The sequence below is a fragment of the Nannospalax galili genome, unplaced genomic scaffold (assembly GCF_000622305.1).
Source record: "Nannospalax galili isolate Female #2095 unplaced genomic scaffold, S.galili_v1.0 scaffold940, whole genome shotgun sequence".
In the NCBI taxonomy this organism is placed as follows: domain Eukaryota; kingdom Metazoa; phylum Chordata; class Mammalia; order Rodentia; family Spalacidae; genus Nannospalax; species Nannospalax galili.
The window spans coordinates 1,237,692-1,251,402 of NW_008346079.1; the positions used below are offsets into that span (position 1 = coordinate 1,237,692).

Here is a 13,711-nt window from a genome sequence, read left to right on the forward strand (position 1 = left end):
ATATAATTAATCTCCATGTAATACTCAACTTCAGTAATTAGCAGTTTATAACCAGTCTGATTTCGTGTATTCCCAACACCACTTTCTCTTATTTTGAAACACACCCTGGATGTCACATTATCTGTGAATATCTATAAGGTATCTATCTCTATAAGATTTATTTTAAAAATCATATATATTATGCCAAAATAAAGTTTAAAATCACACTTCCATAGATATCTAGTTTGATTCTTTTTTTTTTTCAATAGACAGGGTCTCACTGTAGAACCGTGACTGGCCTGGAACTTCCTAATGGTCCATGCTGTCCTTGAACTCACAGAGATCTGCTTATCTCTGCCTCCCCAGTGCTGGGGTTAAAGACATGAGCCATCATACCCAGCCCAGTGTCCAGACTCGGGGTACACATGTAGATGTCCCGTTGCTGTGCTTGTGCCTCCAAAGTCTCTCAGCTTTTCACCCCTCTGCTGGGTGTTACTTGTGTGCCACCCAGTGAGTGTCTCCCTGTCAGGGCTGGGCAGGGAAGGAGGTGACCTCAGCACACAGGACGGTACTGGCTTCTGCCAAAAAGCATAAAACACAGTGGGTCACTCTGCACAGCCCTGTGGAAGTTTCTACCTGATAAATGTAAGAAGTGTGCTGAGCACTGTTCAGTGCGTCTGCAGTGATTTTTAATGAAGTAGGCCAATTGGAAGGGTTCCTGTATTTTTTTTCCTATCCACTGTTCTTAGACATTTATATTTTGTTTAATAGTGCTGCTGTGGACAGTTTGATCTGTCTGGTTATCTTCTTGGAAGCACATTCCTAGAGCAGATGAGGGACGGGCAGGTTTCTCTGGAAGGGCTTTGTGGGGTGTGGTCTGTTAGCTACTCTGCTGTTCCTAGAGCAGAGCACAGCTGGGGACACTGGGCAAAGGTGGAAGGGGCGGTGGGTGTGAGTGCAGGGTGTGGTGGGCAGAGCCTGCAGTGCCCCCGCCATGTGTCCAGTGCAGGATAACGCATTGCCTTGACTGTCGCAATGCTCTGTGCTAGGCTGGCATACTCCCCGTGTTGTAGTGGCCACTGTGTGGAACTCGCCAGCCTCTGTTCTCCCATAGATACGGTTTGGAGTGCCTTTTTCGATACTACAGTTATGGCCTGGAAAAGAAGTTCCGGCTGGACATTTTCAAGGACTTCCAGGAGGAAACCGTGAAGGACTATGAGGCAGGTAAGAGTCGGCCAGGCCTCCACAGACCTCGGGACCTCTCTTTATTTCCCAGATCCCTATCCCTCGCTTCCCAGCACAGCTGCTCTCCTCGTTCTTCCTCACAGGCCAACTCTATGGACTGGAGAAGTTCTGGGCCTTCTTGAAATATTCCAAAGCCAAAAATTTGGACATTGACCCCAAACTGCAAGAATACCTCGGCAAATTCCGACGTCTAGAAGACTTCCGAGTGGATGTGAGTGAGAGCCTCTCTACCGTGTATCCTCTAGAGAGAAAACTCAGAGAATCAGGTGTCTGGTTCTGGTCCATGACTCCTCTGAAGCAGAGGATGAGAGTTGCCATCCGGCACTAAATGGAGTTGTTGGTTTGAGGCCTGCCCCTGTCCTTACCTCCCACAGCTCACCACCACTAGTGTCAGGACCAGCTGGGTACCTGTGCAAAATGGACTTGTTCTTTCTGGAAAAGGTCAGAGGTTTGTAAATGAATGTTAAGTTTCCTGGAACAATGAACGTTTCCTACGTCTTCTGGAACGGTGCCTCAGCAGTGACACCCTGTGGTAGATCTAGGTATTGATTCTGGCTATATCAAGGGAGGTGTTTTGGTTGGTTGGGTGGTTGGGTGGTTGGCTGGCTGAGTCAGGGTCTCTCTGTAGACCCTGACTGGCCTGAAACTCACTTTGTAGACCAGGGTGGCCTTGCTCTCACAGAGATCTGCCTGCCTCTGCCTCTGAAGTGCTGGGATTAAAGGGGTGCCCCACCACCTCCAGCAAAGGGGACATTTCATCTTCTGTTCAGTTGACTCAACAGATACTATGTGTCTCTGTCTGAAAGCACTTCAGGGTCCCAGAGATAGTGAGAGGCTCTCCTTCAAGAAGGCTGTAGTGGCTGGGAGTGTACCTCAGTGATGAGGTGCATGCTTAGCCTGTGCAAGACCCTGGGCATTAAAAACACCGATAACAACAGAGAGAGGGCCTTAGCTAAGAGTCCATAGAGCAGTAGAGATCTGTCATTCTCGTCGAAGTTTTAAGTCGGGGGCAGATATAAGTAAGTGACGGTAGTCTTTAAAACTGCCCCTAAATGTTTGCTATGCCAGACTTGAGCCCCCAGTGACAAGGGTAGGCAGGACTGTCACTACACAGGTGAGTAAACTAAGGCTCATGCTCACTGCAGGAGAGTGACAACACTGGTCAGGTCTCCCCACATAGAGGCCAGCGTGTTCTAACCCATTCTTTGGGAGGAACAGAGAGCCAGTAAGTGGTGGGCAGACTGGTGAGCTGGACCCACAGCTTGACTCTGGTACCCAGAAAGGGAAGTAAATGTCCTTGAAGTTGTGGGGCTTTCAGTAGTAGTAGGGCAGACTGAATCCATCTAGTTGTTGGCTGGTGGGCCTGATGAGGGCTAGAGGGAGGAAAGCATTGTCAGTGTCCCGTGGAGCTGAGTCACACAGAGCACCTGCATACCTTTCCTTCCTAAACAAGAGATTGTCTTCATAGAAGGGAAACAAATTTTGTATGAATAAAAATCCAGTCTTCAGGGTGCATAGACCTGAGTCTTGTCTTTGCCAGTTACCAGATTTGAGACCTTGTGCAAATTATTTTGTTGGTCAGTTTCCTCATCTGTTGTGGTGATAGATTAATATAGACCTTAGAGTAAGTCAAGAGAAGCTGCAGGCAAGGCAGAGTGTTTACAGTGAGGAGAGCCAGAAAGAGGTGAGAGCAAAGCAGAGGGCTGGGGAGAGGAGGAGAGAGAAGAGAAGTGTACCTGAGAGCCAAGTTAGTGGCGTTGGAGCAGTCCAGGTGGGTCCCTTGAGTAAGAACCGGTTTTGGCACCATCTGATAGGTAAAAAGTTGGAGAATGAGCGAATGGAGGAGGAGGCACCAGGACACAGATAAAACTCCATCAAAATAGGGTTTATTAGCAAAGGAACACATGGGACAGATTTTGCCTCCCAGGCAGGGAAAATGTCTGCCCAGATCGTGAGCTGGGGTCTTTTTTAAAAATGGGAGGCTTCTGCTTCCTGTAGAAGGCGGAAAGATGTCTTTTTTTAAGTTGGGGGTGGGGACTGTTAAAACCTGTTCTCTTTAGAGATCAAATGGGAAGCTTGCTGTGTTGGCCAAACAGTGGGGAAAAGTCTGCTTCTCTTGACTTAAAAGACCAGGGCGCTTATCAGCTTGGTTCCCTTTTTCTCAGGAGCATGAGAAGTCCTTGAGACCCTGTTGGTGAGGGGGTGGGGCTGTCTCAACCTTAACAATGTCCACATGAAAAGATGGGACAACCAGCACCTGTGAGTGCATTCTGTGCTTTTGGGCCAAGAGACCTGCTTCATTTATGAGACCAAAACCATTTCCTTCTTGTGGAAGTGAAAGAGCAGTCTATTGCTGGCCTTGGAAAGGGGTGTCTCTAACTACTTGTGATTCCTCTGTTGCAGCCCCCCATGGGTGAGGAAGGCAACCACAAGCGACACACAGCGATCGCAGGAGGTAGCGGTGAGGGCAGGAAGCGGTGCCCCTCCCAGTCTTCCAGCAGGCCTGCCCCCGGGGTTAGCCAGCCCCCCACGCCACCTACCGGCCAGGCCATCCGGGAAGATGCCAAATGGACAAGCCAGCACTCTGACACACTGACTATGGGAAAGTGAACGTCCTGAAGCCCCCTGGGGTTTGGGGAGAAGGGGTGGGGTGGGTGAGGATCCATTGGGGTGCCCAGTCCCAGGAGAGTGGACAGAGAAGGGACAGGCCTGGAGTTACTAGGACGGGCCATTGCGCTAAGTAGCAGTGTGTACACCATTTGGGCTATTATTAGCGGTGCCCCTGGGCAGGAGCCTCTATGGACCCCTTCCCCCTTGTGTCTCCATGACTTCCATCCTAGCTTTGAAGGGGGGGAGGGGAAGGGGGAGATTTTTATATATATATATACATATATATATATCAAGTTTTAAATTATTGATAGTTTGTCTGGATTACCAAAATCACTCTTCAGCCCTGCCTGCGGCTGGTAGGCCACAGCCCTGTCTCCCCAGCCTCTTCCTGCTCCCCCCAAGCCAACTATGCAGCCCACCAGAAGGTTCTGGGGGCGCCCCTGGGCCCCAGAAACACCAGCCCCCTGATGATCTGGGGTCTGCCACCACCGTGTCCCCTGCTGTCCAACCACGCCCTTCTGCCATCTCTGGGAGAAGGAAACCAAAGGATCTCAGGGTGGGGTTGGGAGCCTCAGCCGCCCTCCCCACCCCTGTCCCTCGCCCCAGCCCAGAGACGCTGCTCAAACCAGAAGAGACTATTGAAAGATGATTTATTTTTTTTTTTCTCTGACCTTTCCATCCTTGGGACAAAAGACAAAATCAACCATTCAAAAAAAAACAAAAAATCGGAAGCCCCCACCTAATCTGTAGAAAGTGATGTCTTTTCCCCTCCTTGGAATTCTTCTGTTTTGTTCTTGGAAATAATATTTTTTTAAAAGTTGCCTTATTGTGGAGCGGGAACCTGAAATAATGCCCAAACGCCTGTTTTCCTCGGTGGAGCCGCTGAAGCACCCACCCGCTTGGGATCTGCCTGGCTTGGACGGACCAGACTGTTCTCTGGACTGGGCTGCGTGCACAGGCCCTCCACCTGGAGGAGGCAGGCGCGTTGGGAGCGGCTTGCCCCGGAGTCGCCCGACACTCCTGCTGTGTCTGCACCACCGCCTCTGCCGTCCGTCAGCTTGCTGTCGCCTCACCCAGGCCTGTTCTGCCGTGACTCCCTTCGTCCTAGTCCTGGAGCCCCAAGGCCAAGTTTGCTTCAGACTGTTGGAAAACAGATGGGCTTTGGTCTGCAACACGTTTGCGCTTGGCCCGAGCATCTCCCCAACGCAGAATGAACACCCACTGGCCACGGCTTGGATCTGCGTCTGACCTCAGAGAGGTTTGTCTCTCTCAAGGTGGAGAAAGGTGCTGTTCTCCGAGGGTCTGGTGGGGTCTTCCGTCTTACACCCCCCCTCTGCAAGCCATCTCCGCCTACCCTCTCACAGACGCTGCCTGCCTGGGAGTAAGGGTTAGGAGGAACTGAGGCCTGGAGGATGCTGCCTGCCGACTGGTGAAGCCATGGCAGGAAGGTCTGTGGACATAGAGTGTACCTGACTTCTCTTCTCCAGCCAAGCCGGCCTACACATGCCAGAGGACTGGCTGGGGGCTGCTGGCATCAAGGAACGGAGGGAGGGTGATGAAGGGCGGAGCACACGGACTGGAAGACTGCATGCTCGTCCCCCGTCGGACACACGGTACACAAACAGTGTGGTGTCAGCTCAGAACTTTCTGTGGCCCTCCTTGTCACTGGGCTGCTCTGTCGTCCCAAAGGTTGGGCCGAGGAGATGGTGTCGCAGGCTGGCTCATCTTGCCCTCTGTCCTTGGGTACCTTGTTGTTTTGAACTCTTGCCCTGCCCCATTCTGACCTGGTGTTTAGTACATGGGAAGCCAGTGTTTGTTCCTCTGACCCAGTGGTCTCAAACCATACAGGAGCAGGGTCTGCTGACAGGATCTGAGGCCTTCCCCTGCCTGAGTCTGGTGCTGCCCCGTGGTGCACCGATTCCTGGGCTCTGGTCTCCTTCCCTTCCTTCCCCGTTTGCTCACTCAGCCCCATACTGTATCCAGCACCACAGAACCTCACAACCTGCGGGCCCAATGTGGGGAGAAGGGTGGTTCCTGACTAGACTATCCAGGCTAGGGCTGCCGTCATCTCTGACCCTCTCAGACCCCCTTGAGGGAGGTTGGGAGGGAACCCCTTTGGGGCAGGAAAGGGTATCATCTCAACACAGGCTGAGGAGCTGGGGGAGGGTGGTCCCCCACCTTTTTTTTGTAACATGTTAGGAGTTAATGTTGCAAAGAGTAGTTTACATCTTCACTTTCTGAAGACACTTGAATTTAGGACCGATGTATCTGTGACAAGTATGCCAGGAGGGGCAGGGGCCACCAGGGCAGCCACTTCCCCACCCACCATCTTCCCGTGGGATTGAAGACCTGAGACAGTGACAGCCTGCTGAACCGCCTTCATCCTCCGCCTGTGCTGGCTTGGTCCGTGCACCTGGGTCCTGGTGAGGGGTGGATCGTCTTTCCACCCTCTGAGCCTGGGCACAAATGTGCTACCAGAAGAGGCTGCCTGACCCATTCCAGCCTGGACCCAAGGCTCACAGGTGCTGAGCCCCAAGTCCGAGTTACATGTTTTTGTTTGTAGGTGCCCCCCCCCCCCCCGCACGCTTCTGATGACTGATTTATAAAAGTAAGTTGTTCCGGAGGCCTGCAGGTTGGGAGGGGGGCAGAGAGCATAATGACAAGGGTAAGGCAAAGGGAAGGTTGCCAAAGGCTTGGGTAGAGTGGTCTGGATCACCTGGCCCCCCTGGATGGGAGCCCCAAAGTACCTGTCGTATCAAAGGGCCCCCCCCGGGGGTCTCCCCCGCCCCCCCCCCCTCCGGCCACGGTGATGGCAGAGGCAGAAGAGAACTCCCAGCTGGTTTCTCACTGGAGAGGAAAGTCATCAGCTTTGCAGAGAAGGGTCCACCTTCTGCTTGTAGTACATGTTCTTTCCATGTGCTAGGAAATCACATTCAACAGGACAAAGAAATGTAAGATACTTGAATGAGCTTGTGTCATAACATTAATATTGAGAATCTGCGTTCCAGGCTGAAGTGGTTCCCAGTGCTCTAGGCCTCCTAGTCCTTTGTAATTTGTGGTAATTATGCTTTTCTTTTTAATACAAAAAAATGTATAAAAATAAAAATGTGAAAAGACAAAACCCTGGTTGCTCTCCCGTCTGGGACACCACTGTTGGGTGTGAGAGGGGCCCAGATGGAGGAGCTCACACTCAGCATGCACCCAGGGGTGCTCAGAAGAGGCAGCTATGGGCTCTTGAGAGAGTCTGCCCAAGGCAGGGCTCCCTCTGACTGCTGGTGCTTGTAGGTACCTCAAACCTACTTTCACCTTCTGTGTTTGGGAACCACAAATGGCACCACCCTAGCAGGTGGGGTTGTGGGGTCCTGCCCACTATGGTCTCACTTTCCATTCCCCAGCTGGGGTGTGGCATTTGCAAGAAGAAGGCTTGACCCTCCTCTCACAGCAGGCCCAGCCCTCTGAGCCTCCACCGCGGCAGTTATAGAACTGCAGCTGTGGTCTGAACGGTTTTCCACCTGACACTCGCTAGCTGATGGCCTTCAGGTGGGCAGCCACTCAGCTCCAAGTGGCCTCCATTCTGCAGACCACCAGGTCAGTCAGTCCTCCTCGCTCACCCTCATCCATTACTAGGATTGTGAAGGCCACTGGCTCTGCAGCTGAACAGCCTTAGCTCCCGGATGACAGGATGGATTGGAGTTGAATGGAGACTTTATTTACATGCCTCTCTCCTGTTTGTGGGGAAGTTCAGACCCTCAGCCTTACTCATCAACTTGACAGCCATTGTGGGGGATGCCAGAGAAGCTAGAGCAGGGTGTCCTGTCCAGAGGCCCCAACAGCACCATGGTGTGCAAAGCCCGCAGGGGGAGGTGCTCTGTCCTCGTCCCTGTCTCCTACGTACACTGAAGGTGGGCTTTTCTCAGACACTCATTTGTAGGAGGGGAATGGCTGCAGGCCACCTGGGCCAGATGAGGGTGGGGTTGTGGAAGCCAGGAGAGTGCTGCCTGCTTGCTTGCTAGGTGCCCAGTTGCTTGCTAGGCCGGTCTTCTGGCGCCTGTTCATAGGCAGGAATCCTTTCCCACAGTTGTGTCTAAAGAGCTCAATGCCGACTGTTGAAGCTTTGTTGTGTTTTTAAGATGGTCTTTCTATGTTGCCCAGGCTGGCTCTGACATGGGCTGAGGTAATCTTCCTGCTGCAGACCCCTGGGCAGCTGGGGTTGTAGTGCACACCACTGTACCCAGCTGTGTGTAGGTGTTTTATAAAAGTCACAGCGGGAATTTTCTTGCCTGAACGTGAACTGAAAATGCAAAGACAGCACAACTGTACAACTTAGCACGTGGTAATGGCAGCCTTCCAGATCAAAGCGTGGTCTCCTGGTGGTTCCTGGGAGCCCAGGGGAGGCTAGGGTGGGGTTTGCTCCCGTCCAGGCAGCTTTGGCTCTGACTTAGAGGCTGAGGATCCTGGGAAGAGCTCACTGTTGCAGCCTGTTGGAGCTGTTGCGTCCTGTTCTCACTGTTGCGGCCTGTTGTAGCTGCTTTGCTTTTTGGTCGTGTCTTCTGTGGCTCTTCGTTTGAGGAAGAAGCCTCTGGTTTGGGTTCAGAACGGCCAAGTAGGGCTGCCAATCCCGGCAGTGACTTGTCCTCCCCCAGGTGAGCAATCCTCAGCACACAGACTGAGGCACCGTGGTTGGGGTGTGCCTCATGTTGAGCTGTGTGTCTGTGGAGGACTTGTGTCTGTGGATGGGATAAGTGGACTGGACTTCATATGAAGGTGGGACATGGGAGACGCCTCTGGCATGTCGGTGCCTGAGGTCTGAGATTGCTGGGGTGTCTTAGCTTAGGCCAGGAAAAAGCCATTACACCCGGAGCTGTGAAGCCTCCAGACCCACTGCCAGCTCTCACTGTCCATCCTGCACAAGAGCTCTGTAGGGTAGAGGGGATGGGGTGGGGGGCAGGATTCACAGGGCTGGCCTCAGCCTGGGCACCTAGCTCTTCCTGTGTCTTAAGCCAACTCTGGGTCCCACAAAAGGATAAAGGCAGTTGGTGGGGGTGGAGGGGGGCAGATCTCCCCTGGCCTTGGTCTGACAAGACACTGGCTTTCCCTGTACCCTAATGCTACAATCCTTAGAGTGTGTGGCCAGACACGGCCATGACAGTTGCCACATTCCCATTTATTTATTTATTATTTATTTATTTATTTTGGTCTTTTTGAGACAGGGTCTCCCTGTAGCCCCAGCTGTCCTGGAACTCACTATGTAGACCTTGAATGCACAGAGATCACCTGCGTCTGCCTCCCAAGTGCTGGGATTAAAGGCATGCGCCACTGCACCAGGCCACATCCCCTTTTAAAAGGGTAGCCTGGACGGCGTGAGTGCCCTCTCAATCCATCTTCTTTGGAGGGTCAGGGATGCTCTCAGAGAGTGGGGTGAAGCCCAGCAGGAGGACGTGTCTTTCGTAGGCCTTGGTCTGCTTAAACATTGTGTCCGTCCCGTGCAGGTGGTCCAGCACCCCCAGCACTCCATAGCACTGGTTGAACCTGAAGGAGGGAGGGGAGTGTTGCCTGGCCAGGACTGGAGGAAGGCACAGGTCTCCTGTATTCCTCATTCCTCACCCCTCTGCCCACACCTGTCACCACATGCTGCCCACCTACACCAGGAGTTGCCTGGTTATGTGCTGGGTCCTCTGGAAAAGCAGCATGTGCTCTTAACTGAGCTATCTCCCAGCCCAAGAGAATTCTTAAAAGCCCACCTTCCTGGGGCCACTCCACAGCAGAACCTGAAGAAGGGGAGGGTTGTTCACTGGTTTTGTTGTTAATAAGTCTTAATTCTAGCCCAGGCTGACCTGGAACAGTAGTCCTCCTACCACAACCTCCATGGTGCTGGGATTAAAGTTGTGAGTCTCCACACCACCAGTTTTTGGAACTGGTGGATTGAACCTGGGTTGTGTAGAGAGCCTAGCATGTGTGCAAGTCCCCTTCCTAACCTTTTTGTGTGTTTAAGCAGTCAGTGTATGTGCTGGGGTGTATGCCTGTTATACAACACAGGGCCAGGGAAGGCATCGTATGGCCTCCTCTAACACTCGTTCTTTTGACTGGAACTCACTTTTTGGCTAGGTTAGCTGCCACCAAGTCCCAACAGTCCTCCTGTGTCTGCGCCTACCCCACCCCCTACCCCCAATGCTGGGGTCAGGATTGTGCAGAACTATGCCTATTATGTGGGTACAGGATCTGAACTCCAGTCTTAACACTTCCACAGCAAACACTTGACTGCTGAACATCTCTTCAGCCCCCCAACCCCTTTTGTAACCATGTGATTCTACTGTACAGCAGTGTGAAAAATTGCAGAACTAGGCTTGCTTAGATGCCCCTGAGGGCACCTTGGGACAGGCCTTGCTGCCATACCTGCTTTGTTCTGGCAGATTTGGAGTGGAATCCAAGAGCCTGTATGCTAAACAAGCATGTCTGGTGATGTTCACATTCTTCCCAGACTAGGGCTTCCAGAAAGCACGAGTGTGCTCCCCAGAGCCAGCCCTCTCCCCTCGCTGATATTGCAGGTAGAGACACCACTGTCTGCTGTGAGGCCTTTGAGGGTACTGTTGGCTTACTTGAGGTGGTGGTAGTCATGGAACTCTGGCGAAGGCAGGAAGGGTAGGTGGTAACCACAGTGGGAGATGGTAGTGATGATGAGGGCCAAGGACAGCCACACCGTGATGGAGGATAAATGAGAGCCCATCACTAAGGGACCTGCCATAACCGGCAACATGTTGGAGGCCTGCAAAACAGGGTGATTCCAGGAGATGGAAGGGCCAATTGGGTTCCACTTGGCCCTGCAGGAAGACAGCCTTGACTTAGACCAGCAGGTGCTCGGGGCAGATCTCCTTAGTTTCATTATCAACAAAGCCCAAATGGGTTGAAAAGAGTAAATTCGGTATGGACATTAGACATCAGGTTCCGAGCACAGCCTGACCTGTGACTGGTGGACGCAGATGGCAACTTCGACAGGAAGCAGAAAGAAAAGGCCCATCTGGTTGGAGTGCAGGAAACCCAGCCTCCACCCTAGACTCCGGGAGCGGCACTCACCACGTGCTCTATAGGGTGGGCATAGGTGGAGATCACGCCAATGGGAGCAGTCCATTCATGATGTTTCTTGTGAATCTTCTTGTACAGGGCTGGGTGGTGAAGCAGCCTGGGAAAATGATTCCATAGATGATAGTCTGCCAGCTCCCCTTCACCCCTCACTGAGCAGACCATCAGAAGGCAAAGGTGGGACCTGGGATCACATCTGAGGAGCTGGCACTCGTGCCCTTGATCCTTGAGTCGGCATGACTGACACTGCCTCTCGACCCTAAGTGTTCGTGAAGTGGGATGATGCCCAAAAGGGACTTTGTAAAAAAGTGGACAGAAGCTAGCTCTCTCCCTCCCACCCAGATGGGGCAAGCCTTTCTTCACTGGGCATTCGCATTCCATTTATCTCAAACTGGAGAAGTGGTTGAGCCTCTGTTAACTGTTTGGTGGGGTTTGAGGCCAGGGGGCTTTGGTCCCACTGCAGTGGCCTCTGATCTCCTGCTGTGTGCAGAATGAGGCAGCTGTACGTGCGTGTGCAGGGAGCTCACCTGTGTGAGTAGTAGAACAAGACTTCCTCCACAAGGGTGAAGACGGCCAGCTCCACGAGGAACCAGTGGAAGGTGGGAAGCTGTCGGCCGCAGGGCTCTCCCCTCCACTTGAAGAAGGGGTAGGAGAGGAGCAGCATGGGTATGGAGATGATGGTCTGGTTGAAGAGAACTGTGGGAAGACACTGGCACAGCTTCACGGGGTCCACCTGCCCATGGGGAGGGGCGGGGAGAGGGCCAGTGAGAAGCAGGTCTTTCCCTTCTGGAAGACATGCCCCATCCACCACAGCTTGCTCAGAATGGGATTCTAGAAATGACAGTGATGGGTAGCATTGTCCAAAGCCTGGGGCTGGCCACAGCAGGTGAGCAGTACCTCCCTGGCCTGTCTTTGGAAACTGCCCCCAGCAGCCTGCCTCCTCCCTGTTGTGCAGACAGCACCCATGGTCCCCTATTTCTCAGGCCAAGGCCCATGAATTCCCACTCTAACATTTGCTGCCAGCTCTCAGGCTGAAGTCAGAGCAGCGCTCTAGCCTTTCCTGGAGGAAGTTCGTCCTCGTGTATTCAACCTCACTGGACTGGCCCCAAGTAGAGCGACAGGCTGGGTATGGACTCTCTTAGCTGAGGTGGGGACCTGCTCACGCCTGACCATCGGAGTAGCATCTGCATTGAGCAGCCTGCTCTGAGGTCACGTGGACAGTCACAGCTGCTTCGTGGTCTGCGTTCAACTGGTACCGTGAGTGAGCTACAGGCCGAGCTACAGGCCGTAGTCGGTGAAAAAGACCCTGACCCAGAGTGTTCCCAGGGGAGGCCAACCTGAAAGAAGAGGTAAGAGGATGGATGTGTGAGGTGACAGGAATCTTGGTAGAAAGAAAGGTCAGGAGTGAGTGGACTGTGGGAGTTCAACAGGGTGTTCAAGGTAGGCCTTGCTGGGGTGGTGAGATTCAAACGGGTGTGCAGAGGAGGCCCAGCCTGCCTGGCACCGGGCGGGCTGCAAGCCCGGAGACACTAGTGAAGGCTTTGAGGCATGCACCTCCCCACCACCCTGTGACCGGAGAGGAATGGGTGAGAAGCAGGAGAGCATGGGCAGCCAGGAGGACGGACCATGTGGGGCCTCGCAGGCCACTGGAGTGCCCTGCGGGGAACAGGAGGCAGTTGCAAAGCTGGAAGCAGGGCTCCCAGCGGCACTGGCTTCCGCACTGAGAAGAGACCAGAGAGACGTGACTGAAACAGGGTCAGAGCTGCCAGAAAACAGACAAGGTGATGGTGATGAGAAGGGGGGCAGCAGGGTGTGGCCCTGATTCTGGGTGTTCTGGAAATAGGCAGTAGAGTTTCTCGAAAGATGGGCTGTGGGGAATGAGGGAGCAAGAAGCCCAGTGGGTCGGCAGCTCACCTGGTCGCCCAGTGCTCAGGAGGCTGAGGCAGGAAGGAGTATGGCAGCAGGTTGAAGCCAGCCCAGGCACACAGGGAGACCTTGGCAAAAGCAACTCACCTGGTGCCATCTCAGGTCCAGGAGGCACTGGCTGAGCCTGGGTTCAGGTGAGAGTTCTGGGGTGGCACATGGATGTTACTTAAAGTCACAGCACCGAAGACATAACTAAGACATAACCATAAGACTAAACACTGAAGACATGAGGGTGAGGAAGAGGCCCCAGGGGATTCGACATTAGAGGATGGAGAGATGAGAAGCCTCCAGAGGGGTTCAGGAGAGAGCCGGGTGGGGTGGGGAGGGGCCAATGACACTCTGGACTGCAGAACCTGCAGGGCAGCTCTTGGGGCTCAGAGATTCGAAAAGACGGACGTTCGTTTGCCGTTCTTTAGGTTGAGCTACAGATATGGCTGAAGGATTGATAGGTGAAGTCTTAAAATGTCTCGGACTACCTTCATTTAATTGAAAATCATACGTATTTTTATTTTATTTTTGTGTGTATGAGTGTATCCCTGCATGTGTGTAAGCATACCCGTGTCATGCAATGCCACGGAGGTTAGAAGAGAGCATTGGATCCCCTGGAATTGAAGTTATAGATGGTTGCTAGCCGCCATGTAAGTGCTGGGAATCGAACGTAGATCCTCTGCAAGAGCAGCCAGTGCTCTTAAACACTGAGCCATTTCTCCAGACCCAGAATCATATTTTATGAAGAGGCAAAGCCAGGCATGGTGGTGCATGCTTTTAATCGAGCACTGTGGAGGCAGAGGCAGGTGGATCTCTGTGAGTTCAAGGCCAGACTGGTCTACATAGTGAGTTCCAGGCCAGCTGGGCTACAGGGAGACCCTGTCTC

At 53.1% G+C, this 13,711-nt stretch overlaps 2 protein-coding genes across 5 annotated transcripts in view; one reads left to right on the forward strand and one right to left on the reverse strand.

Annotated features, from left to right (window-relative positions):
• Nucleotides 1-6,955, forward strand: part of Larp1 (La ribonucleoprotein domain family member 1) — a 59,936-nt gene extending 52,981 nt beyond the window's left edge. For both annotated transcript variants that reach the window (XM_029567935.1, XM_008842343.3), the window contains 3 exons: nucleotides 1,094-1,203; nucleotides 1,308-1,435; nucleotides 3,628-6,955. In XM_029567935.1, coding sequence (XP_029423795.1) covers nucleotides 1,094-1,203; nucleotides 1,308-1,435; nucleotides 3,628-3,834 — 445 coding nt within the window. In that variant the 3' untranslated portion in view covers nucleotides 3,835-6,955. The remainder of the gene's footprint in view (nucleotides 1-1,093; nucleotides 1,204-1,307; nucleotides 1,436-3,627) is intronic.
• Nucleotides 5,604-13,711, reverse strand: part of Faxdc2 (fatty acid hydroxylase domain containing 2) — a 24,687-nt gene continuing 16,579 nt past the window's right edge. For all 3 annotated transcript variants that reach the window (XM_008842344.3, XM_017800414.2, XM_029567937.1), the window contains exons 6-9: nucleotides 11,439-11,644; nucleotides 10,906-11,011; nucleotides 10,431-10,597; nucleotides 5,604-9,363 (exon numbers count right to left, since the gene is read on the reverse strand). In XM_008842344.3, the coding sequence (XP_008840566.1) occupies nucleotides 9,207-9,363; nucleotides 10,431-10,597; nucleotides 10,906-11,011; nucleotides 11,439-11,644 (636 nt within the window). In that variant the 3' untranslated portion in view covers nucleotides 5,604-9,206. The remainder of the gene's footprint in view (nucleotides 9,364-10,430; nucleotides 10,598-10,905; nucleotides 11,012-11,438; nucleotides 11,645-13,711) is intronic.